The sequence below is a fragment of the Microtus pennsylvanicus genome, chromosome 5, assembly GCF_037038515.1.
Source record: "Microtus pennsylvanicus isolate mMicPen1 chromosome 5, mMicPen1.hap1, whole genome shotgun sequence".
Classification (NCBI taxonomy): Eukaryota; Metazoa; Chordata; class Mammalia; order Rodentia; family Cricetidae; genus Microtus; species Microtus pennsylvanicus.
This window is the reverse complement of record NC_134583.1, coordinates 82,705,976-82,733,490: the sequence shown is the minus strand read 5'-3', so window position 1 is coordinate 82,733,490 and position 27,515 is coordinate 82,705,976. Positions and strand designations below refer to the sequence as shown.

General features: G+C 45.8%; 1 protein-coding gene across 2 annotated transcripts in view; it reads right to left on the bottom strand.

Moving 5' to 3' along the window:
- Ap2a2 (adaptor related protein complex 2 subunit alpha 2) overlaps positions 1-14,277 on the bottom strand; it is a 68,206-nt gene extending 53,929 nt beyond the window's left edge. For both annotated transcript variants that reach the window (XM_075972775.1, XM_075972776.1), the window contains exon 1: positions 14,065-14,277. In XM_075972775.1, coding sequence (XP_075828890.1) covers positions 14,065-14,131 — 67 coding nt within the window. In that variant the 5' untranslated portion in view covers positions 14,132-14,277. The remainder of the gene's footprint in view (positions 1-14,064) is intronic.
- Between the last annotated feature and the right edge of the window lie 13,238 nt (positions 14,278-27,515).

Here is a 27,515-nt window from a genome sequence, read left to right as displayed (position 1 = left end):
TCACAATGTCTAAATCCTAGAAAAATGTCACCTATGGGCAACGAAAGAAAAAAAAAAGAAGCAACATAAAAGGAACAAGAAGCCAACTAACAGGCAGAGGCTGTGAATGGCAGGAGGACAGAGCCGGTGGGGCAGCACAGGGCATTCAGAAGAGATGAGTGAGACACGTGGTGTCCAGCATGTCAACCAGACCTAACACTGCAGATCAGCAGCTGGGAGGGCAGCCCCAGGGACTTAAGGAAGTGGAGCAAAAAAAAGAAAGACCAACGGTGAGGGCTGAGGAACTTCATGGAGCCTGACAAGCAACTAAAGTGTGGATCAGAATGCAGATGGGTTTCAAAATTGATTAGAACTACAGCTACCATTTCCGGAATCTGGAATGTCCCCCAAAAGTCAATGTGTTTTGACTTGTTCCCCAGCTTGAGGAAGAACATGACCTCCCAGCACTGGCCATGGGTGGAAGCAACCTATATGAAGTGGGACACAGGGCAGGTCTTTTGAGTCATGGGGGCTTTGCTCTCCTAAGGGGCTGTGGGCCCCATCCTCTTCTACCCTTTACTTCCTGATGCTTTGTTAAGTGACTTTGCTCCATGTGTTCCTTCCAAGAAGTCCTGCCACAGGCCCACAAACAATAGGACCAACCACTCAAGAACTGAAAACTCCAAAGCTGTGAGACAAAAGTCAACTTTTTCTCTGTTTAAGTAGATTATCTCATCTATCTTTCAAACTTCGAAACTATAAACTCACTGGCCTAAAATAAACTTAAATCCCGAGGATAAGAAACATTAACTAATGTCAGCCAGGCAATGGCGGCACACTGTGAGTTCTAGGAACTGAACTCTGGTCCTCCGCAAGAGCAGAAAATGTTTATATCCACTGATCAATCTCTTCAGTACCTATTTCAAACAATTTTAAAATCTGGGGCACTCAAGCCAAGAGATGAGGCAGTTGACAAGGGCCTCCTTCCAGATGATCCATTCAGGATGGAAGGTGACAGGGGAGAACAGCATCACGGTAGATCTAAGCCAGGTACAGGGCTCAAGCCTTTAACCAAAGTACTAAGAAGGTAAAGCAAGCTACCTCTGTGTAAGTCTAACCTAGTCTACACAGAATTCCAGCCAGTAGGGGCTACATAGTGCAACCTGTGTCAAAATATTAATTTCAGATGGGTGTGGTGGCCCATGCCTTTAATCCTAGCCCTTAGGAGGCAGAGACAAGCTGATCTCTGTGAGTTTGAGGCCAGTCTGATCTATTCAGCATAATCAGAACATCCAGAGATATGTACGTAAAAAACTCCTCTCTCAAAATTCAAAATAATAATAATAATTATTATTATTTTATGTATTTTAGTGTTGGTATTATAAGTGTGTGTCACCATCCCTGACCAGTTAATTTTAAAAAAAAAAAAGTGCTCCAGTGCCCATGCATACACACAACCTAGAAAAAATAAAGGAAATTTGAAATATACATCCTCAGAATACCCTTCAAGAATGGTGCTGCATCCATGGGATAAATTTGGACTAGCTGAACATAGCAGACAATGAGGAAGAATGGGAACTCAAGAACAATCGCAGTGGGTTTTTGATCCTATTGCACGTACTGGCTTTGTGGGAGCCTAGGCAGTTTGGATGCTCACCTTATGAGACCTGGATAGAGGTGGGCGGTCCTTGGGCTTCCCACAGGTCAGGGAACCCTGATAGCTCTTTGAGCAGATGAGGGAGGGTGACTTGATCGGGGGAGGGGGAGGGAAATGGGAGGCGGTGGCGGGGAGGAGGCAGAAATCCTTAATAAATAAATAAATTTAAAAAAATAAAGAATGGTGCTGCATCAAAATCATAGCAAAAATCCTTATCCCAGCACTCAGGAGACAGAAACAGGTGATCTCTGAGTTCAAGACCAACCTGGTCTTCGTAGTGAGACCTTGTCTAAAAACAAAACAAACAAAAATGCGTGGCAATACCAGTGTGTTAGCACCTGGAATCCCAGCACTAGAAAGGCTAAGATGGGGGGGGGGGGGAGTCAAAAGAGCAAGGCCAATCTTGGTACGTGGTGAGACCTTGGTTAGAAAGAAAAATCACCTGCAATTTACTATATAGCACAGAGAGCATGTGTCTAGGGATCCCACAGACCCAGCTTCCACCCCTAGCAAGGCTAAAAGAAAATAAGAATAAAAGTATAGCAAAGGAACAAGAACATAACACAGAGATCTGTGGTTTTTCTTTTTTGTCTCTCTAGTCTCACCTCACACCCACTCTCCTCCTGCCTCGGCCTCCAAAATGTGTCGATTCTAACAGTGCACCTTCACATCCTGCTGGTTTTCTAGGTTACTTGTTTAAAAAAAAGATGAATGAAGAAGCATATTTAAATTAGGTCTGCAGCAAATGTCTCCTCAGAGGATACCGAGGACATCAAGGGTACAGCACTACACAGAACTGGATCCACACCCTCCCACCAAAAGGAAAACAATGACAAGAATGTCAGCTTCAAAAGACAGGGATGGTGGTGCACGCCTTTAATTCCAGAGGATCTCAGGCCAGCCTGGTCTAAGAAGTTGAGTTCCAAAACATCCAGAGCTACCTAGTGAGACCTGATCTAAAAACAAAACAAACGAACAAAGAATGCCAGCTGAGCCAGTCCCAGCAGTAGAAGTACGTGCCAGGGAGTACCTGCCTTACTCTTCCTAGGAGTGACTTGCTACTCTATGAAGGGACAGTTAAATACAGCAACAAAGGTTTAACAGGGAGAATTGACTGAATGCAGCCAACAGGGCAGCATACCAGTCTTCCCAGCTACTCCTGAAGCTGAGGCAGGAAAATGACTGAATCCAGGAGATGGAGGTCAGCCTAAGCGATGTAGCCAACACCACAGAGCGTGTGTGCTAATAGCGGTGAGGAAAGAGAGCATACTTTAAATTCCTTGTAAATAGACTCACAACAGCCCACAATACCAATAAGCTTAGAACTGGTCAAAGATTTTCTAATTTCTATAGGCACAATGAGACTAAAAGCAAGGCTCTGATCTGTTGGTAATGTGACCAGCAACAACCACCTCCACCAAAAATAAAAAAAAGCTAATGATCTGGTTTTTGTTGTTGTTTGTGGGTGTTTTGGTGTTTTGGTTATGGTTCAATTTGGTGTCTTTTCAGAAAGGTTCTCAAGTCATCTAAGGCTAGCCTCAAACTTGCTATGTAGCCTGATCCTCCTGCCTGCCTCTGCTTCCCAAGTGCTGGGGTTCCAGGCATGCACAGGCTGGGCTTCGGTCAGAAGGGCTTCTGTAGGAGGAGCCACAGGATACAAAGCTGGGCTGCTTGCTTGCTTGTTTTTTGGTTTGGTTTTTGTTTGTTTGTTTGTTTGTTTGTTGTTTGTTTGAGATAGGTCTCTATTAGCTCTGGCTGTCCTGGACTGTGTAAACCAGACTGAACTCAGACTCACAGAGATTCACCTATCTCTGCTCCCAAGTGCAAGGATTAAAGACATGAACCACAACACCCAACCTCAGAACTATATTTTGAAGTATAAAAAACACAGGACTTTTCCAAAATACTCAACTTGTATTTTCATCATTTAAAAAGATTTCACCATAATCTAGTGCTTTTGAAACTGCAACTAGAACACAGACTTCCTCTCCACCACCTCACAGGAGGCACAGCCTGCCCTCAGGCAACTGTCTGGGAACCCAGGGAGCCAACAGCCTAGGCCCCAGGGCAATCTGAGGGTTCACCACACCTACCTTACCACCAACACACTTGACCTTCATCAGAAGATGATCCAATGTGAATCTGGCCTTCTGCCTTTCAGCTATCCTTGAGGCCACTGCCAACCAAGGAAGGTAAATGGGAGCAGTAAATGCCAAGCCACTATGGTTCTCATAGGTTGAAGTTTCAGGCTCCAGATATGCATAGGGCAGAGGAACCAGACTGACACGAAACCCTGGCTACAGGTTTTTCCACATGAGCACACAATGCAGGAAGAGAGGCACTGGCTCAAAGCTTTGGTGGCCATGTGAACTGCATACTACAGCACCTAACAACAGAGAATGGGACCTCCACAGCAGGACCTCTCTTCCACTGGGGCACAGGCAGATGTGGACACATCCCTGCCCACCCCCCTCTGAAAATCCCAATACCACCAATCCAGCATTGTACCCTGTGGCTCCTCCCACAAAAGCCCTTCTGACCTAACCTACCCTCATTCCTACCTCTAATCCTCAGCCCTTCTTCTCTAACAACACTGAAGAGAAATGGGTGAGGTTGGTGATGGAATTCTTGGCTGCAGGGGCCACAGGGTGGCCAGGAGTAACACCCTTTTCCACCCAGTTCCCTGGAGGGTTTTGGCAACTCTGACTTTGTAACCTCAGGCTCCACACTCTAGGTCTTCAGCAGTTCTGTGTACAGTACACTATTTCCCAGTGAAGCTTCTGTCTACCCACAAGCTATCTATTTTATACACATCTTGGCCAACCTAACAATGCCACATCCCCCCCAGGACTAATTATGAAACACTGCCATGGCCCTCATCTCAGCACAGCAACACCCAGTTAATCCTAGACACCCTGAAATCTCCCAGAATAAACTGCACATGTGGCACTGTGTTTTCAGGACACGTCACCCTTGTTGGCCTTCACACGGAAGTCAGGAAAGTATAAAAAGCAAACCCTTATTATATATTTTTGCAATCTAAGTGTAAGGCAGCATACAACTTAGTAAAAACCATCCGTTTGATTTTGATCTCTGGTTTGGATTTGTTAGGTTTTTTTTTTTTGTTTGTTTGTTTTGAGACAGGGCTTCTCTGTGTAGCCCTGGATGTTCTGGAACTCGCTCTGTAGACCAGGCCTTGAACTCACAGATCTGCCTGCCTCTGCCTCCCAAGCGCTGGGATTAAAGGTGTGCGCTGCCACCACCACCACCACCACCCCCCACCCCCCCGTCTGGAGTTTGTTATTGCTGCTGTTTTCAAACAGGGTCTTCCTCTGAAGCCCAGAATGATCTGGAATTCATGGTCCTACTGCTTCACTCAGCCTCTGCAGTGCTGGGATTACAAGCGTGCAGAACACCTAGCTTATTCATTTAGGTTTTAAGTGAAGGCTATTCAATCTGCATTTCTGTCTAACTAGGGAGATTTTCATTTAGCGTCTACACACAGAAGTTGAAAACGCCATCCAACTTTGTACCTCCCATAGCTTCCACATCAGGCCACATACCATTCACTGCGGACCAGATGGGAGGGTGGGAGCGGAACATTCCAGTATTTTATTAACCTGCAGTCAGGTGAGGACTACACAACACACTTCCATTCCACCTGAAAAGAATGCTTGCTGGGCAAGGCCACACCCAAGTACATAATCCTCCAAAGTTACCTAGGAATTGCAGATTTGTAATATCCAAATACCTCATGTAGCTCTATTATTTCTCCATGCCTCCTGTAGGATCACCCGCCTCCAATCAGAGAAGTCCATCAAGAAAGGTGTCAATTCCACTCCACCTCCAGATCTAAGAAATCTATTGGGCAAGAGCCCACCATGTCCATCCTAATGGCAGTGCTGGTTCGCTGCTTTTTTTTTTATTAAGTTTTCTGATTTAAGAGGGGTTTTTTCTTTGTGGTGGCATTTCACTGAGAAACCCAGGCTGACATCAAATGCAGTCTTGCCTCTGGAATTAAAGGTTTACACTACCATGCATAGCTTCAGCATAGTTTTTTGGTTTTTAATTTCTTTTTAAATTACATTTACTTATTTGTATATGTGTGAGCATGCACATGTGCCATCATACATGTGTTGAAGTCAGAGACAACTTGAGGAAGTCAGTTCTTTTCTTCCATCATGTGGGTCCTAAGGATCAAACTCTAGTTGTCAGTCTTAACCCTCTAAGCTATTTTGGCAATCTAGGCCAACCAACACTTTTGACAAATTTATTACAGATTAACAAAAATACTTTTGTTTTTGGAACCTTATAAATCCTCAAGTTTGAGCTCGGGGTTGGCTCAAGAATCTGCCACAGATGAGATCCACCAGCGCTCAACCCTTCTGCTCAAGAGTTCACACTATGTATTTCAACTCTTCTCATACTATGTAAACTCTCTTCAAAATACCATTTTCAGGGATGGGAAGATGGTTAAGAGCTAAGAGCACCTGTTTTCTTGCAAAGGCCCAGGGCGCGTTTCCCAGCACCCACCCAGCACTCAACAGCCATCCAGAACTCCAGTTGCAGGGAATCCAACATCTTCGGTCCTCAGGCACCAGGATGAATTCAGTACTCAGACATACACGCAAACAAAACTTATACACATAAAATCAAACTGATTTTTTTAAAAAATAACCATTTTCGCCGGGCGTTGGTGGCGCACGCCTTTAATCCCAGCACTCGGGAGGCAGAGGCAGGCGGATCTCTGTGAGTTTAAGGCCAGCCTGGTTTACAAGAGCTAGTTCCAGGACAGGAACCAAAAGCTACGGAGAAACCCTGTCTCGAAAAATCCAAAAAACAAAAAAAACCATTTTCTACAGCAGATGCTCATCTGCCCTTCTAGTCTGACTCATTTGTTTTTTAAAGAGCCGAGGAAATGCCATTTAATCCCACAGAGACAGCCTTTCTAAGAACCCTGCTGCAAGCAGTTGCCAAAGCAGCAGAGAGAATCACTCTAAGAGGAAAGAGGTACCAGGTATGGTGCCACACACTGCAATCCTAGCACTAAAAAGGCTAACCTGGACTACACGTGAATTCAAGGCTGGGAGCAGGGAGGGCCATGTGATCGCTGCTAAGTTCTGACATGGGAAGATGCTATGGGATATGCAATGGACAGCCAATTTGTCATAAAAGAAACAGTGGCACCACCCTTCAGAGAGGAGGGAGAGAAATTGCTATGAAGATGGCACTATGGTGCTATGAAGTGGGCATTGCCTGTATGCCCTGATCAAACTACAGTGCAGCACAGGAGCCCTGCCTGTAGCAGAGACTTCCTTCCTCATCCCTCTTCATACTGTCACAAGCTTACAAAATGGGTTTCTAAGGAATATGAATTATGCAGAAGATTGCAAAAGAAAATGTGCAAGACAAGCATTCTTCTCAAAAAGTCAGCACTTTCAATGGGACAGTCAGGAGAGAAGACAAAGTGAACTGCATAGACTTTAATTTTGAAGGTTCTTTTTAAAATTCAACAAAAAGTTAGGCATGGTGATACATGACTATAATCTCAGCACTGCAGAGGCAGCCTGGACTACCTAAGCAGACCTTATTTCCAAATTAATTAATTAGTCAATTAATAAATATGCCAAGTGTGATAGCTCACACGGTGCTCAGAGGGCTAAGACAATAGGACTACACAGTGAGTTCCAGGTCAGCCTGGACTACAGTATGAGTCTCACAAAAGTAAAGATTTGTTTAAACTAAAAGGCTAAAGAGATGGCTCAGCAGTTAAGAGAGTTTGCTGCCCTTACAGAGGACCTGAGTTCAGTCCCAGCACCCACATCAGGTAGCTCACACCCACCTTCAGCTCCAGCTCTAGAGTATTTGATGCCCCACAGGCACCTGCTCTCATGTGCACATAACCACATCAAACACAATTAAAAACAAAGCAAATCAGTCAGGCACTGGCGGCACAAGCCTTTAATCCCAGCATCAAGAGGCAGAGACAGAGGCAGGTAGATCTATGCGAGTTCAAGTTTGAGGCCAGCCTGGTCTACAGAGCAAGCTCCAGGAAAGGCTCCAAAGCTACACAGAGAAACCCTGTTTCAAAAAAAACAAATAATAAAAATTAAAAAAATAAAACAAAGTAAAATAGAGCAAGTCAAACAAAGAAAACAAAAATTAAAAACGGGAAACCCTGTCCCAAAAAAACCAGCCAGGGGGATAAGAGCACTGGCTGCTCTTCCAGAGGTCCTGAATTCAATTCCCAGCAACCACATGGTAGCTCATAACCATCTGTAATGAGATCTGGTACCCTCTTCTGGCCCAGAGGGATACATGCAGACAGAATATTGTATATATAATAAATAAAAAAATTAAGAAAAAAAAACAGCCAGGCAGTGGTGCTGCATGCCTTTAATCTCAGCACTCAAGAGGCAGAGATGGGCAGATCTCTATGAGTTCAAGGCCAGCCTGGTCTACAAGAGCTAGTTCCAGGACAGCCAGGGCTATTACACAGAGAAACCCTATCTTGAAAACCCCCCCAAAAAAATAAATGAATGAATAAACAAACAAATAAATAAATAAAAATATTCAACAGACCAAGTTTAATTTGTTTTTACCATTATGCAGGAAAATCAAATAACTTTATATTTAATGTTTACATGGAACTTAAGCAGAATTTGAATTGTTATGCTCCATTTCTGAATGTCCAACTTATAGCTAATAACTGAGGTTCTATGAATAAATAAATATTTGAGACTTTAGTAATGCTAAAGTACAGTTCAAAGGGGCATCCACAACAGCAGACCCTGATAGCTGCGCACAACAAACGACATTCTTCTCTTAGGAACGTTCAAGACATACCACTTGGCCACTCTTGTCTTCCTTCACTTGAGCCCTAAGGAGGCACCTAACCTACATTGTCTCTAAGCCCCAATCCCAGCCCCAGCCCCCACACAGGGAAAAATGGCAAATTTGCAGTTTCCTGCCCATGGCAACATGACTACTCTCACAAAGACCTTCTGTCTTTCTGTTGTAGTCCTGCCTGTTCTGCATCAATTCTCAGAATATGCCGTGTTCAGCACGGTCATAGAAAGATGCTCTTTAACTTGTGATAAAGTTGTGCCCAGAAAACCCACAGTAAGGTGAAAATAGTGCAGCAGAAAAGGCATTGAACTCACTTAGCTCAGAGCCACAAGCTCAGTAGCACACTGCAGAACCACACTTGTCTATACTAGTGGCCAGGGACTGAGGGGATGCGGCACTCACTGCCACTGCTCAGTGTCATGAAAGGATCATGCCACAAGCAGCCCAGGAGAAGATACAAACTCAAAGCCAGATTTTCATGGACTGTGCATTGCTTGCATGCACATTAATAAGAACAAAAACCCCATCGGGCCAAAGCACCTTAGTCGGGGATCACTGGTGTTCCCAATCATACTGGACTGTTGGTATGTCAACAGCAGTAGACAAGCTCCATTTCACTGGGGCTGTGGCCCAGTTAGGTGTGACAGTGCTCTCACCTAACATGAGTGAGGCCTGGGTTCCATCCTCAGCACTGCAAAAGCTAGAGGAAGGCATGCTTATTTAAGCGATATATGGTTCTGCCTGATGGACTCGTGGAAAAGCAAGTGAAATTCCAAACCCCTAATGTCAGACAGAAGGGTTGTGGTTTCCTTGGAATACTATCAATACAACAGGCTATATAGGTGTCAAGGACCACGCTGAGTGAAAAAGCCAACCTCCAAAGGTCACATGCTATACAATTCCATTTATGTGACATCCTTGAGATCACAAAATTACAGAGCTGGTGATCAGATTAGCGGTTGCCATGGTGGGAGGCGGTAGGTGTGGTTATGAGAGCTGATGCCATGGAGCTTCATGGTAACAGAACAGAGCAGTCTCTTACAGAGGTGGAAGTCACACGAAGATACTCAAACTAAAACCACACAGCACCACACACACACACACACACACACGCTCAGATACACGTTAAGTACAGGTAAAACTACTGACATCTAGGGGCTGAAATACTCAAGGCCTCAATTCAAAATCCAGCACCAAAAGAAAGAAAGAAAGAAAGAAAGAAAGAAAGAAAGAAAGAAAGAAAGAAAGAAAGAAAGAAAGAAAGAAATTAATTTTATATAGCCCAGTGGTTTGTACTGTTTTCCAGTGTTGAAAATATCCCATTTACAAAAGATGTCCACATCAGGAAAGGTGGGGTAAAGGATGCCAAGGACTTTCCTGTCAATTTCTTCACAACTTCTGTATTGACTGGTTTTGTGTGTCAACTTGACACAAGCTAAGCTAAAGTCATCAAAGAGGAAGGAGCCACAGTTGAGGAAATGTCTGAGACCCAGCTGTGAGGCATTTTCTCATTTAGTGATCAATGGGGGAGGGTCCAGCCCATGCTCAGTGCTGACACTGCTGGTCCTGGGATCTATAAGAAGGTGGGCTGAACAAGTCATACGAAGCAAACCACTAAGCAGCTCCCCTCCATGACCTCTGCATCAGCTCTACATCAGCTCCTGCCCTATTTGAGCTCCTGTCCTGAGTTCCTTCAGTGATGAACAGCAATGCTGAAGTGTAAGCCCAATAAACTCTTTCCTCCCCAACTTACTTTTTAGTCATGGTGTTTCATCACAGCAATAGAAACCCTAACTAAGACAACTTCCTATGAATCTATAAATATTTCAAAATAAGAAATTATAGCTGGGCAGTGGTGTCACATGCCTTTAATCCCAGCACTTGGGACACAGCAGGCGAATCTCTGTGAGTTCGAGGCCAGCATGGTTTGCAGAGCTAGTTCCAGGGCGGTCAGGGCTACACAAAGAAACTCAGTCCTGAAAAACCAAAAGATTAAAAAGAGAAAGAAAAAGAAAAAAAAAAAGACACTAGAATTGTACTTTTTTAACATCTGGTGGGGCAAATGTGCCAGAGCAAACACGCCACGGTGTGTATGGAGATGTAAAGACCACTGTTGGGAGTCAGTTCTCTCCTTCTACCACAGGGGACCAGGGATGGAGCTATGGTCATGGGCTTGGCAGCCAGTGCCCTTAACAGTTGAACTATCTTACTAGCTCAAAGTTTTTTCTTCATGACAGCTTACAAGAGAAACAGCAATGGCTTAGCAGTTAAGAACACTGGGTATGCCAGGCATGGTGACACAGGCATTTAATCCCAGCACTCGGGAGGCAGAGGCGTCTCTGTGAGTTTGAGCCTGGTCTACAGAGCGAGTTCCAGAAAAGTCAAGACTACAGAGAACTACAGAGAATCCCTGTTTCGGGGAAAGAGAGAGAGAAAGGGAGGGAAAAAAGAAAAGAATACTGGCTGTTCTTGCAAAGAATACTGGTTCAATTCCTAACCCTCACATGGCTGCTAACAACTGCCTATAACTCCAGTTCCAAAGAGTCTGATATCCTCTTCTGACCTCCACAGGCAACAGGCACACATGTGGCATACATACATACAGTCAGACATGCAGGCAAAACATTCATTTTATATATATAGATATATGTATGTATATATATAATGTATATATGCATATATATAGATATATATGTATAATACTGGATGCATATATATATATTGTATGTGTATGTTGTTAAAGAAGCAAAAATCAAGCTGAGGTGGCCCAGCAGTCAAGAATACGTGCTGCTCTTGCAAAGGACACAGGTTCAGTTCCCAGCACCCACCAACCACATGGGTAGATCACAACCACCTGTAACTCCTGTTCCAGGGAATCCAACAGTGTCCTCTTCTGGAACCTCAGGCACATGATACACATATAAACAAGCAGGCACACACATATACATAAATAAAAATAAATAAAGGCAAGAGAAACAGAAGCAATTTACAGGACTCTGACACACCGAAATAACATTACTGAATTCATAGCCCTGGCTGAAGTAGATCAGGAAAGAGCAAGTAAGTTAGTCTTAAGAGACAGAATTTGTCTGTTACCTGAGCTGCAGAGCTATAGGTGTAAGTGACATGGGAGCGGGGTGGTGGCCACCTATGCTAAGAGGGTAAACTAGTAACCCAAGTGCAAACAGATGCAGAACCTTCCCGCTCACATCCCTTTTCCCCCTTCGATTCTTCCCTTTTTCTCAAGGTTCAACACAGGCCTTCAAAGAGAGAAGCATCAGGTTAAAAAGCTGCTGAAACAGATTCCGACGATACTGCGGCCTACAAGTAACTCTTGAGAACCAAGGCTCACTGGCAGGTGGCTTCCAGTTACAGGGCTGGATGCAGAGTCAGGACCTGCATTGTACCTTGGGGGCTGACCTGGGGAGCGCCTCTCCACAGAGCCACCACTCACTCTCACCATGAGTAAACAACAGTGGCCCCCTCCTCATGGCCTAGGGATCAAGTTCGCACCAACTCTGGTCCCTGCTCCCTCCTGAGAGCTTCTGTGTCTTACTTGTAGCTGACTCACTGACAGAGGACATATTGTGTGCCAGACACTGAGGGGCACGGAAGGGGTGAAGAAAAGAGCGAGGACAGAGGGCCCTTACTTTGGTGCTTCCTGTACAGCAGGACACAGACTCCACTGGAAAAGACATCACAATAGAGGACACAGCTCCTTAGACGAGGGCCACAGTGTCGATAGAGGCCAGACAGTAGGAAAGCCAGACAGAGACCTGGATCCCAGATAGGCCCAGGTACCCCCTCTTTCAATGGTTCCTCTGGGAATGATCTTGTATGCTTCCTACATCTTTGAGGAACAATTTACCACCACTACAACTGAGGCACCTGGTGCTACCAAACATACTCCAAGACACAGAATGCCCCCCACCCCAACAAATGCCAATCATTCCCAAAGATCAGCTGCTCCAACACAGGGAAAGCTTGCTCTACAGTCAGGCAATAAGTCATTTACCAAGTTCTCATTAGGTGCCACCTCTGATCAAACACTTGGGTGAGAAACTGGCTTTCACTTTCAATGTCCTGATCAGCTGAACTCTCCTCAGAGAATACAATGACAGGATGGGGGAGATGACAGGGGCGGCGGGCCAGGCTGCCATGCCATACCTGAAGATCCACATGATGGAAGAAGAGAAGGGATTTCTCAGAGAGATGTCCTCTGACCACCACCTCAGAGGCACCATGGCTTGTAGATGAATACACCTACACACACACGCACCTATAAATGTAGTTTTTTAACAAAAATTTTAGAAAAAATGCCTCATGACTATGAATGCTATGGTCTACAATTTTGGTAAGCCCTAGTCCAAGGACAGCAATCTACTCCTCCAGAATCCTGCAGACCCAGGCAGGCTGGGGTCCTGCACCCAGTCTTAGGGAATACAGTCTTAAAGTGTTAGTATGATGACAGCACTGGACAAAGTTCCTCAGGACACACGTTAATTTCTGAAGTAACAAAAGTCATGGAGTCAGCTATTTGCTGGATGGGGGGAGGGGGAGATTTAATAACAAACTGACAGGAAAATAGCTTTTCTGCTCTTCAGTAAGGGGCTGTCTGATCACCCTCCGAAGTTTCTATAAACCAAAGTCCTGGGCACCCGCCCTATCTGACCTTTAACCTTCCGACCCATTTCACTTTGGGCGGATTTTTTTTCTACCCAGGGGACACTGTCTACAGAACTGCTCTCAGCAGAGAAGCAAGAGCAGCTTCCAGCATCCACACCCGGCTGCGGCCGGTTCCCTGGGGGAATGAGTCACTTTAATCGCAGTGGGTGAGATCTAATCAGCGCCCAACACTCCGCCTGAATCAGGTCCGAGACGTACGGTGTCCTGATCCCCGCCCAAAGAGAAAATCCACGCTGTTTTGGAAAAGGCTGGGTTAAAAGCTCCATTACTAGAAAGACCAAGATGACATCATGCTGGGGAGGGGCGTCTTGGGCCGGAAGCCCCTCGACGGTGCCACAAACCCCACAGACACCCCACCCGCCCCACATTCCCATTGCTACCCCTAGCTCTCAAGACACCTAAACCCCGCATCTCAGTCTGAACACCCACAGGCAATTCCCAGCCGTCCAAACCGATACACGCACCCACTCCACCCGGGGTCCGCACCCCCTGATCTCTGCCTCGCACCTCTGCTTCCTACCCCCACCCCACTGCCAGATTAGCACGTCCAGGACCCAGCCCCGCACGCTGGTCTGAATCTCCACTCCACACCCCCACTGTCTGTCCAACACCAGGGAAACAACCACCCCCGCCCTAGCCTGGGTCTCCGCAGCAAACAACCAACTCCCGCCAGATGTGCACCCAGGACGCGCGCTCTGTACCCTAAGTGCCCGCGCGGGACCCCCGCCCCACCGCGCGATCTTCACCCCGCAGCCCTCATTCCCAGGCCTCCGCCGACCCGCGCGCCCGCTCACATAGCCCTCCCCATCGGGGCCGCACCCCCAGACCCCCGGCCGCACCTGCGGACCCCCAGCGGCGCCCCCACTCAGGCCCTCCCGGTGCCTAGCACTCACAGTTACGGATGTCGGAGATGAAGACCGCTAGGCCCCGCATCCCGTCCCCCTTGGATACGGCCGGCATCTTCGCGCCCCGGGAGCGGCCTCGGCGGCGGGCTGGAACAGCGCGGGCGCGGCCGTCACGCCGAGGAGCCCTGGAGCGCGGAGCCGCCTAGCCGACTCGGGCCCCCGAGCGCCGCTCGCTGGGCCGCGCGCGCGAGCACGCACGACGCACGCGCCGACGCGCACGCTGAGCCCTCGCGCCCGGCGATGGGCGGTGCGAGAGGGCGTGCGCATTCTCGCGGTGCAGTGCTGGGGCGGGGGGAGGCGTGGCGCTGGATGGGGCCGGACCGCGGCCGGGAGAAGCTGAGCTGTGCTGTGCTGTGCGGAGCGCGCAGGCGCCGCGCCTCCTATTTTTCACCGCCTGGCAAAGGATCCTTCTAAAGTAAATGTGACTAGCCCCCGGATCTTGCTGTCATGAGTGGGCCCGGCTTCACGTAGATAAGGACACCGACACCAGAGCCGACCAACCCTGTGTCACGCAGAAGACGGGGGAGGGGAGGAAGTGGGGTGCTGTGCTGCTACACTAGCACCTGCAGCGGTCAACCTTCGTCTGTCAAACCCGCCTCAGCATAGCTCTCTTGCGGTGGGACTGGCCTCTTTCCCCCACCACCCGTGTGTAGCCGGAGCCGGAGGCGCTTGCGAGCCTCTAAACTGGGACAAAAGGAACCGCTGCTCCAGGACCCCACTTCCTTTACAAAAGGGGAAACGGAGGCTTGAAGATACACTGACCACCCTTGCCGAGGTGACTGTTGTATGGAGTACAACCTCTCAGCACCCATTCAGGCCCCTTTGCTTCTTACTTCTGTTCCCCTGTTCCACTCTCTAGCCAAGTGGACCCAATGAATCCTTCCTGTGATCCCATTTTGCAGAGGACCTGGCTGGGCCCAACACTTCTGGAAATGGAAAGTATGATGGCCCTTCCCCAGCTCTCTTCTGTGAAATCAGGTGGTTTTGAAGAGGAAACTCCCCACCTCAGGTGGTTATCCTGGCCCAAATCCACCAGGCAGACTTTTGTCCCTTCCCATCCTTTTTTGCAGAGTCCACGTGGAGTCTAACCTGGAGATGGAAGAGACAGGAGGGCCCTCCCAGGAATCAGGCACCCCACTAAGGCCCTGTAACTGAGATTATAAAAAGCCAACTCTCTGGCAAGGCTGCTGAGTTTGCCTAAATTTGTTTTTGTTTTGTTTTGGGGGTTTTTTTGTGTGTGTTTTTGTTTGTTTTTTTGTTTGTTTCTTTCTTTCTTTCCTAGACAGGGTTTCTCTGTAGCGTTTGGAGCCTGTCCTGGAACTAGCTCTTATAGACCAGCCTAGCCTCGAACTCACAGAGATCTACCTTCCTCTGCCTCCTGAGCGTTGAGGTTAAAGGCGTGGGCCACCACCGCCCTGCTGCCTGACTAAGTTTTCTAAGGCAAAGAGCCAGCACCAGAGAATAAACTTCCCACAGTCACCTCCTGGCAGAGGTATTGACTCTTTAGCTTGTCCTCCCCATCAAAAGGATGCTTCTGGACCATATGAGGAGTGCTAAGCAGGGAGCAATATGAACCCCCAATGCCTATGCCCAGAGAGGAATACAGATGCAGGAGGGGCTCAGACTCCTCCATTGCACTGACTCTGAGATTCACCACAACTGTCTGTGATGGTTAGTAGTTAAATAAAATTTTATCATAATTTATTCATTGTAGGGTATGCAATGTGGAGACCAAAAGACACCTCATGAGAGTCGGTTCTCTCTTTCCATCTTGTGAGTCCAAGGAAGCACCTTTACCTGTTGAGCCATCTCGAAAGATGGTTGATCTTGATTGTCAGTTTGAGGGATTTATAATCACCATGAGAACAAACGTCTGGGCAAGCCTGTGAGGAAGTTTCTAGGTTAGTTAAGTTGAGATGGGAAGGCCCACCATAAATATAAGCAGCGCGGGTCCTGTGCTGGTTAAAAAGAACGAATGGTGTTGGAGGGTCTTCTGTCTTTGTGTTGCTTTCATTGGGTAACAAAGAAACTACTTTGGGTCCTTGATAGGGCAAAACTGAGGTAGGCAAAAAAGACAAAACTAAATTCTAAAAGAATAAAAATAAAAAACCGCCATAGAGTCGCCAGAGTCAGACATGCTAAATCTTTCCTGGTAAGCCACTTTTCAAGTGGCAATACACAAATTAATAAAAATGGGTTAAATCAAAATATGAGAGTTAGCCAATAAGAGACTAGAGCTAATGCCTTGGCCTAGTTGATAGGGCAAAACTTAAGTAGGCAAAAAATCAAAACTAGCTGGGCAGTGGTGGCCCACGCCTTTAATGCCAGCACTCAGGAGGCAGAGACAGGTGGATCTCTGTGAGTTCGAGGCCAGCCTGGTCTACAAGAGCTAGTTCCAGAACAGGTTCCAAACACTACAGAGAAACCCTGTCTCGGAAACAAAAAAAACAAAAAAAAAAAAAAAGTAGAAAAAAAGCCATAAATCCTCTGCCTGAGACAGACGCTGATTAAAATCTTTCCCAATAAGCCACTGCCACATGACAATACATAAATTAATAGAGATGGGTTAAACTGAGATGGAAGAGTTAGCCAATACAAAGTTAGAGCTAATGGGCCAGACAGTGTTTTAATTAATACAGTTTTTGTGTGGTTATTTTGGGTGTAAGCTAGCCAGGTGGCCAAGACAAACAAGCAGGTCCTCACTCTACAACAGAACCGGAACTGAATTCATCTGTTTCCTGGCTGTGGTCAGAATGTGAGCAGCTGCCATGGCGTCCCCACTGCGATGGACTATATCCCCCAACCATGAGCTTCAACAAGGCCTCCTTTTCTTTTTTTTTAAATATTTATTTATTTATTTATTATGTATACAATATTCTGTCTGTGTGTCTGCCTGCAGGCCAGAAGAGGCACCAGACCCCATTACAGATGGTTGTAAGCCACCATGAGGATGGTGGGAATTGAACTCAGGACCTTTGGAAGCGCAGGCAATGCTCTTAACCTCTGAGCCATCTCTCCAGCCCAAGGCCTCCTTTTCTTAACTTGCTTTTGTCAGGTGTTTGTCACAGCAAAAGAAAAGTAGACAACATAGGGTCACACAGTGTGCTACATCAGGCCTGACCAGGGGCTGTAGGAAAGACTCCTCCACCTGCCAGCACCTTTTCCCTCCCAGAGACACAAGTACCGGGATCATATTCACCACTCAAGCCTTGAACCTGAGTACATGGTCCTTCAAGGCCGCTCCTCATTGGAAGAGAGGCTGCTGGTGTGCCATCCTGAGGAATGAGAGCCCCACCTTTCACCATAACCACTAGGCAGTAAGGGCTCTGCAGGCTCCAGCTGGGGTTGTTCGGAGAGACTAGCAAAGCATCCCAAACAGACAGCTTCTGCAGCACCGCCTGACCTTGTCTCGGTTCCTGTGCTCACCTGGGTCTGCTCACGCCTCCTGTCGGTTTTATAAATGGCCCAGTTTTCCTGTAATTTCTTCAGTAGGTTATAGATAATGAACCTTGTGGAGTGCTGGGGGGAGGCGGGGCGGTTCTCTATCTAGCACAGGTGTGCCTAGATCCTGAGCTTATTGAAGTATAGAGATGTAGAAGTCCTCAGACCCAGTGGCTATCTCTGTGATTAGATGACCTGAGGTCATCAGAAGTGACAAAAAGCCAGGGAAGGCCAGGTCCTGAAAGCAGAGTAACCCATGCCCAAAAACAACATATACATATGGAAGGATTCAAAAATTCTAAAGTGGTTGTGGGTGTGGCTCAGTGGCAGAACATTTTTCTTGAATGTATGAGACCATGCCTGAGGTCCCCAGGACCATAGAAAATATAAAACAAATGTCATTGAGCATGGTAGTTCATAGTTTGTAATCCCAGCTGATTCAGATGCTAAGGAAAGAGAATTGGAGGTATAAGATCAAATAGGCAAGTTAATGAGACGCTGTCTCGAAATTAATTTTCGTTTAGACAGGGTCTCATGTGGCTCAGGCTAGCCTCAGGCTTGTTCTGTAGCTGATACTGGTCTTCAAATAATCTTTTCAAAGGCTAGTGTTGTAGCTTAGTGGTCAAAGGCTAACCTAGTGTAGAGATCAGGCTGTACTTGCTCTAAGTTACTACATTTTATGTGAAACCACAGCTTTCAGGCTGTGCCTTGTCTTGGGTGACTCCATTTTACAAGCAGCGTGTAACTCTGAGTGCAGAAGTAGAGGCAGGGCAACCCTGTATCTCATTCAAGCACATAGGCATCACCACCTTTCCAGCACCACCCATGAGGCACAGACTGATAATTGACATTACTAAGAAATTGCAAAGTTACCACCTACAAGCTTATCAAAATATATTGGAACACAAGGATACATGGGTGCATTAAAATGGTCTCAGAAAAGCCAGGCCTTTCTGGGTGGTGGTGGTGCACACCTTTACTCCCAGCCCTTCCAAGGCAGAGGCAGGCAGATCTTTGAGTTCGCGGCCAGCCTGGTCCAGGGCTACACAGAGAAACCTGTCTCTAAAAAGAAAAAAGAAAAAAAAGAAATTGAATGTATTGAATACACCAGACACTTAAAAAGAGAGAAAACTAACTCTCCCATGACAGCAGTGGTGGCAGAGATAGTCCCATAAACTGACATCTGACCGTCACATGACCATCACATGGCCATCACATGGCCATCACATGCAATATGTGCCTTGAGGGATATATAAACATTAAAAAAAGCTCCTTAGCCTGGCGGTGGTGGCGCATGCCTTTAATCCCAGCACTTGGGAGGCAGAGGCAGGCGGATCTCTGTGAGTTCGAGACCAGCCTGGTCTACAAGAGTTAGTTCCAGGACAGGCTCCAAAACCACAGAGAAACCCTGTCTCGAAAAAAAAAAAAAGCTCCTTATTGTTCCCTGGGGCAGGATGTCTGACTACTTGTCACTGTCCACTCAAATTTCAGTCTGTCCACTTTTCCGTCTAGACGCAGTCCTGCCATGGCCCTGCTCCTGCACTTCTCCAACAACTCTCCCTTGTCGCTAGTTAATTAATATCTTATCTAACCACATGCAAATAAGCTCTCTGCCTCTGTCCTCAGTGAAACCTCTCTGAATTCACCTCTGTCTTTGTTAGCGTTACTATTGCTGTGATGAAACACCATGACCAAAAACAGCAATTTAAGGAAGAAAAGGTTTGTTTTGTTGACGCTTCTGAAGTCACAATCCATTAAGGGAAGCCAAGGCAGGAAACTTAAACCCAGCTTGCTCATCATAGCTTGTTCAGGACTATCTCTCTCTCTCTCTCTCTCTCTCTCTCTCTCTCTCTCTCTCTCTCTCTCTCTCTCTCCCTCCCTCCCTCCCTTCCTCCCTCCCTCCCTTACCCGCCCCCCCTTCAGTTTTTCAAGACAGGGTTTCTCTGTGCAGCCTTGGCTGTACAGGAACTCACTCTGTAGATTAGGCTGGCCTCTTGTCTTCTGAGTGCTGGAATAAAATGCAAGCAACACTAAACTCAAGTCAACCTGCTTTCTTGTAGAATCGAGGACTACCAGCTGAGAGGTGTCCTCCACCCACAATGTGCTGTGCCTTCCCTTATCAATCACTAATTAAGGAAATGTCATACAGGCCTGCTTACAACCCAATCTTACAGAGGCATTTTCTCCAGTGATGTCCCCTCCTTTCTGATGACTCTGGCTTATATCAATTTGGCGTAAAATTAGCCATCCCAACCTTTTCATAGTTATTGTTTCTTTTTTTAATTTATTTATTTATTAAAGATTTCTGCCTCCTCCCCACCACCGCCTCCCATTTCCCTCCCCCTCCCCTGATGGTTATTGTTTCTTTTAAAAAAAAGATTTAGTTTATGGGTATAAGTGCTTACCTAAATGTATGTATATGTACTATGTGGGTGCCTGGTGCCTGCAGAGAACTGAAAGTGACATTGGATCCCCTAGAAATGGAATTATAGATGGGAACTGATCTTCGGTCCTCTGCAAAAGAAGCCAGTTCTTTTCATCACTGAGCCATGTCTCTAGCTCCTTTGTTTTATGTATATTTGTTTTTGCTTGTTTTGGGTTTGGGGATTTGGGGGATGTTTGTTGTTGTTTGGAGTTTTTTTAATATTTATTTTTTTATTTATTATGTATACAATATTCTGTCTGTGTGTATGTCTACAGACCAGAAGAGGGCACCAGACCTCATTACAGATGGTTGTGAGCCACCATGTGGTTGCCGGAAATTGAACTCAGGACCTTTGGAAGAGTAGGCAATGCTCTTAACTACTGAGCCATCTCTCCAGCCCCCGGGTTTTGTTGTTTTGTTTTGTTTTGAGACAGAGGCCCCTGTAGTCCAGGCAGATCTAAAACTCACTATGGAACCAAAAATGAACTTCAACTCTGTTTTTCTACCTTCATTTCCCAAGTGCTACCTACCCATCCCTTTAACTCTTTACTAGCCGTTCTGTAACCAACATTCTGATGCTGCTCACTGATGCCAGGCCCACCTTCAGAAGTCCTGATGAAATGGCCTGGTGAACTAAATATGTAGCTGAGGATAATCTTGAACTCTTGATCCCCCTTCCTCCATTTCCAAAGTACTAGGATTATAGTTGTAGGAAGGCATTTCTGTTTTGTGTGTTTGTGAGTGTGTGTGTGTGTGTGTGTGTGTGTGTGTGAGTGTGTTTTATAGGACGCTGAATTCACACATGCGAGACAAGTGCTCTACAACTCAGCTATATTCCCAGCTCTATAGTGCTGGAAGTTTTTCAAATATTCTCAGTACCAGACTGAGAATGGAGTGTGGTCTGTAGCAGTTAACTGCTCTGCCCAGCCGCTTAAAGGAGTAAGATTCAGGAAGTGTTCTGGATTGTCAGGTATATAGCTGTAATGGTATCTCAGTTTTATTATCCACAGAATCTAAAAGGAAAACTAGTCAACTTGTAAATACATAGACCGTGTCTCAAAAAAACAAAACAAAACAAAACAGAATCTAGCCGGGCAGTGGTAGTGCACACCTTTAATCCCAGCACTCAGGAGGCAGAGGCAGGTGGATCTCTGTGAGTTCTGGGCCAGCCTGGTCTACAAGAGCTAGTTCCAGGACAGGAACCAAAAGCTACAGAGAAACCCTGTCTCAAAAACCTAAAAAAAAATAAGAATAATAAAATTAAAAAAAATTGTACATGCCAAACCAGACAGGGCTACACAGCAAGACCCTGTCTCAAAATAGGAAAAGACATACATACATGCATACATACATACATACATATGTACTAATGATATGTCAGTAATCCCATGACATGGGACATGGAAGCAGGAGGATCAAAGCTTCAGGGTCATCCTCAGCTAGATGATGAGTTGGAGGTCAGCCTGGAATACAAGAGACTCTACTTCAAAAATAAACAAAAAAATCAAATAAATACTAGGATGTAGCATAGATGTAGAGTTTTTAACCTATCTTAATTAGGTTTTTCAACTTGACACAGTCTCTACTCATCTGAGAAGAAAGCTTTTTGATTCAAAAAATTGTCTGGATCAGATTGGCCTGGGGGCATGTCTGAATGATGGTCTTGAATAGTAACTGATGAAAGAGTATTTGGCCCACTATGGGTGGTTCTAGCCCTAGACGAGTGATCCTGAGCTGAATAAAAAAGCTAGCTAAAGCTGGACAGTGGTGGCTCATGCAGTTCGAGGCCAGCCTGGTCTACAAGAGCTAGTTCCAGGATAGGCACCAAAGCTACAGAGAAACCTTGTGGGGGGTGGGGAGCAGGGAGAAGCTAGCTAAGCAGGAGGCTGTGGGCCAACAGCTTTCTTTTATGGTTTCTGCCTCCAGGTTTGCGCCTTGAGTTCCTGCCATAACTTCCCTCAGTGATAATGGACGTGACCTGGACATGTAAGCCAAATAAACCCTGACCTCTTCATGTTGCTTTTAGTTGGTGTTTTATGAGAGCGACAGAATGAAAATAGAACAGTGCCTAACATGTACGAGGCCTTGGGTTCAATTTCCAACACTGGTGAAAAACAGTCAACATTTACCATGCAAGGTGTCAACAGCTATAATCTCAGCACTCGGGAGATGAAGGTAGGACGTTCAGGATTTTAGTGTCAACCTCAGTTAAGTAGTAAATTACCTCAAACCCTGTCTCAGAAAACAAACAAGGTTGGAAATGTTTGCTATGAAAGCATCTAAGTTTCAAACCCTAGAAACTGGGTGAAAAAGCAGGTCACGGTGACATCCTGAATCCCAGTACTGAATGGCTTGTCTTAGTTTCTATTGCTGTGATGACATACTGTAACCAAATCCAATTTGTAGAGGAGAGGGTTTCTTTGGCTTGCGCTTCCATATCTCAGTTCATCACAGAAGGGAGTCAAGACAAGAACTCAAGCAGGACAAAAAACTGGAGTCGGGAGCTGATGCAGAGGCCATAGAGGGGTGCTGCTTGCTCCTCATGGTTTGCTCGGCCTGCTTTCTTATAGAACCTGGGGATGGCCCCACTCACGATGGGCTGGGCCTTTCTTTCTACATCAATTACTACTTAAGAAAATACCCAATAAGCTTGCCTTCAGCCAACTCTTATCGAGCCACTTTCTCAGTTGAAGTTCCTTCCTCTTAGATCACTCTTGCTCCTGTCAATTTGACGTAAGAGAAGCTGGAAGGTGATGGTGCACGCCTTTAATCCCAGCACTTGGGAGGCAGAGGCAGATGGATATCTGTGAGTTCATGGCCAACCTGATCTACAGAGTGAGTTCTAGGACAGCCAAAGCTACACAAAGAGACCCTGTCTCAAAATATAAAACAAACTAACTAACCAGGAGAGTGGGTGACCCTTTGGGGTCACTGGAGAACAAGTCTAGCCTAGTTAGTGAGCAGTGAGCTGATGGGACCCTTCCTCAAAGGAGGTGATTTGAGTTTCTGAGGGTGACACTCAAGGTTGTCACCTGACCTCTACACACCACACACACACACTTGGAAAATATACAAAATATAAATAAATAAATAAATAAATAAATAAATAAATAAAAACTGAGAGTCCAGAACTTGATAAAGGACATAGGATTGATGGCAAGTTGGTCAAACCTGAACTAGAAAACAACAAAATCCATCTTAATTTCTCTCCACCATTTCTGTGGTACTCTTATAAATTTTTAATTATGTATGTGTGGTATGCCTGGTGTCTGCCTGCCTGTCTGTCTGTCTGTGTGCATGTGAAGGCCTAAGGAAAACCTTGGGTATCATCCTCAGGAATTCCATCCACCTTCTTTGAGACAGAGTCTGGCAATGGTCCAGAGCTCATTAATTATTCTAGACAACCAGGCTAGTTAGCCCCGGCCATCCTCCTGTCTCTACTTCCTAAGTGCTGAGTTTACAGGCATGCTTTTATACAGGAACCTGTATCATTTATGTCTTCAAGACAAGCCCTTTGCTGGCTGAGCTATAGCCCCAGAACCTCAGTCTTACAGTTTACAGAACAGATGAAACCACAGAAATGAGTAAATCCAGCCATGAGACAAATCAATGCTCTTTTCAGGCAAAGGCAGCTCCTCTTGTGGTTGTGCCCAGGCTATCCCACTCTCAACAAGGCCTTAGATCACTGTTAGATTCTTTCTGGGAAGACAGAGGCAGGCAAATCTCTGAGTTTGAGGCCAGCTTGGTCTACAAAGCTAGTTCCAGGAGAGTCAAGAAACCCTGTCTCAAAAAGAAAAAAAAATCTTTCTGGTTCAGCATTAACTTCCTTGCTGAGGATTCCAAGGGAAATATTTTCTCCTCCTTATGCAACAAATCCCGTCAGCTCAGGCCCACACCCATAGCTATTGACCTGGCTAAAAGCTCTTTGTTTTCTCAAATGCATGAGGACAGAGGCCAAGCTGATGAGAACTTCAGATATAGTGACTTAAAGAAGAAGAATGCTATTGTTCCCTTATGGAATATCCACGGGTCCACACTGCAGGGCTGGCAGAGGGCTCTGTGCTCCCCAGCACAAATCATTTCTCTTTGTCTTCTGAATCTTTGTTTCGCCTGTCATTCTCAGGTAGTAGAAAAGGAAAGGGTAGAGCCAGGGGTTCCATATCATGCTGGAGGCTCTGAGTTTCTCCTTAACACTATATACACAAAGCAGGGGCTGGTGGTTTAAGTCTGCAATCCCAGCAGTCAAGAGGTTAAGGCAGGAAGACTGTCACAAATTCAGAGCTAGTCTGTAGTGATATTTTGTTTACGTTTTAACAAATAAAGCTTTCCTGAAGATCAGAGTGCAGAGCTAAGGCACTAGGGGCCAGGGAGTAATGGCACACACCTTTAATACCAGGACTCGGGAGACAGAGAACTCTGTTAGTTCAAGGCTACCCTAGGCCAGGCAAGATTGGATCTGTCTAAAAGAGAAACAGACCTCACACAAAGATGATCCTAGGACTGGTGGATTGGGGACAGGAATGATATGTCTGGGCAGAGAGAGGAATATAAGGTGGAAGGAGACAGGAGCTCAGTGCAGTCTGAGAATGCAGTCTGAGAAGAGAGTACAGGGATTGCCCCTTCAGTCTGAGCAATGATATGGTAAAAAGGTCTTTCTTGTGGCTGGCCGCACTGCTTCTCTGATTCAACTTTTACCCGCTAATATTGAAATATTAGAATTCGTGCTATAATAGTCTGGCTACCTAGTGAATTTCAGGCTATCATGGACTACAGTGTAAAATCCTCAGGAGAGCTAGAGATGTCTCAGCAGTTAAGGGTACCTGTTGCCCTTCCAAGGACCCAGGATCAATTCTCAGTACTCATGAAGCGGTTTAGAGCCATCTGTAACTCTAGTTCCAGGAATCCATTGCCCTCTACTGGCATCTGTGGGCACCAGGCATGCATAGGGTCCACAGACATTACACAGAGGCAAAATATCCATATATGTAAAATAATTTTTAAACAAAGAAGAAAATAAGGAAGTAAGGACAGGAGAGATGGAGAGATGGCTCCCCAGTTGAAGGTGCTTGCTTCTCTCACAAGGACCCCATTAGATTTCCACTGCCCATATCAGTAGGCTCACAACAGCTCTTGGGAATCTGACACCCTTTCCTGGGGTCTGGGAGCACTTGCATGCACAGACACACACAGAGACACACAGACACAGACACTCTCTCTAAAAATAAATTGTTTGTATGTTTGGTGGTGGTGGTGGTGTTTGAGACTGGGTTTCTCTGTGTAACAGCTCTTGCTGTCCTAGAAACTGGCTTTGTAAATCAGGCTGGCCTCGAACTCACAGAGATCCACCTGCCTCTGCCAAAGGAGTGCTGCAATTAAAGGCAGGTGCACCACCATCACCACCTGGCAATAAACTGTTTTCATAGTCCTGATTGTCCTGGAACTTGCTCTGTAGACCAGAATGGCTTTGAACTCAAAGATAGAATGGCCTCTGCCTCTCAAGTGCTGGGATTAAAGACTTGAGCAACCACCACCTGCTAAAATAAATATTTTTTCTTGAAAAGTCCCCCCAGAGAGCCACAAAAGAACTCCTCCTGAGGTCTCTCTGCAGAGTTGAGCTTCTAAGGCCTTTGTTCCTTGCATCATCCCACAGCTATTACACAAAGAGGACCTGCTGAGCAGGAAGTAGCTAGCGGTGGGGAGACTTGCATGCCAATGGTGGAGATTACAGCTGATTCCTCCTTTTACACTCAGCGAACTCCTGAGCCAAACCCTAAATGGACCTGTGGCCACCCAGAATAAAGACTATATTATTCCCCAGCCTTCTCTGCATCTTGACATTGCCAGATGATAACAGAACGTGAAGGATAATGTTAATTTCTTACACCTTCCATAACCAGCACCACAGTAGGGCTAGATTGGATATAGCAAGCACTGGCTCTCACACAGTCCTGGAGTTCTTTTACACCATTAAAATTCCAAGATCAAGAACTGCCTCCTCCATCGCTGACGTAGAAGGTCCCAGCCAGAGACCTCTGGGGAATCTGGTGCAAATCAGTGACCTCCAAGGGAGCAAGCCTGAGGCTGCAACCTCTGCCAGAGCAGGCCCAAGGTAGCGACCTCAGTGGGAGTAGTCCCAAGCAAGCAACCTCTGTAGGAGCAGGCACAAACGACCTCAGGGATTGCAGAGCAACCCCTAGGAGTGCTGAGTGACCTCCAGGAACGTCAGTGACCTCAAGGGTGACTAGAATTGTGGTCCTGTTTGCCCCACAATGAGCAACGATCTGAGCCTTGGATTCATTGGCACTTGGAAAATTGATCACCAGAGACACATCCCCAACTACACCAGTCATAGGAAAAGATAGGTAGACAAATAAGAACAGACTCAACACCACAAAGAACAACACGACACCAATAAAAACTAGTGACCCTACAAACAGCAAGACTTGAACACCCAAATATAGATGAAGCAGAAGAAAATGACCTAAAAAATAACTTTAGGAGAATGTTTGAGGCCCTTAAAGAGGAAATAAAAAATTCCCTCAAAGAAATGGAGGAAAAGACAAACAAAAAAAAAGAGAATTAGAGACCAATCTCACTCATGAACATTGATGCAAAAATACTCAATAAAATACTGGCAAACCAAATCCAAGAAAACAACAGAAAAATCATCCATCATGATGAAGTCAGCTTCACCCCAGAGATGCAGGGATGGTTCAACATATAAAAATCTGTCAATGTAATCCACTGTAGAGAGCTGCATGGAGCCACACCTGATAATCAGCTCTTAATATTGACTAAGACCTAACTCCTATTATGGCTAAGGCCTGATCACGCAATGATTGTCAGCTGCTTGCATATGCGTGAACCTATAGGCAGTGCCCACCTGGCAATCCGGGGTTGGCGGCCCGTGCCTTTTTAAGGGCTGGGAGAGGTTTGCCCGGAGAGAGAGAGATACAATTGTTAAAAAAGGTCCTGAATAAACTGCTAGCAGGAAGAGCTTCGGTGTTGCGTCATCCTTGCGGGTCGAGGTGGCCACGACAATCCACCACATCAACAAATGAAAAAAAAAACGATTATCATTAGGTAAACTATCATATCATTAGCTGCTGAAAATACCTTTGACAAAATACAACATCCCTTCATGATAAAGGTCTTAGAGAGATCAGGGGATACACAAAACACACCTAAACGTAATAAAGGCAATATACACCAAGCCAACAGCCAACATCAAACTAAATGGAGAGAAACTCAAAGCAATATCACTGAAATCAGGAACAAGACAAGGTTGTCCACTCTCTCCATATCTATACAATATAGTACTTGAGGTTCTAGCTAGAGGAATAAGACAATAAAAGGAGATCAAGGGGATACAAATTGGGAAAGAAGAAGTCAAACTCTCACTATTTGCTGATGATATGATAGTTTACATAAGCGACCCCAAAAATTCTACCAAGGAATTCCTACAACTCATAAACATTTTCAGTAATGTAGCAGAAAACAAGATTAACTTGAAAAAATCAGTAGCCCTCCTTTACACAGATGATAAAAGGGCTGATAAAGAAATCAGAGAAAT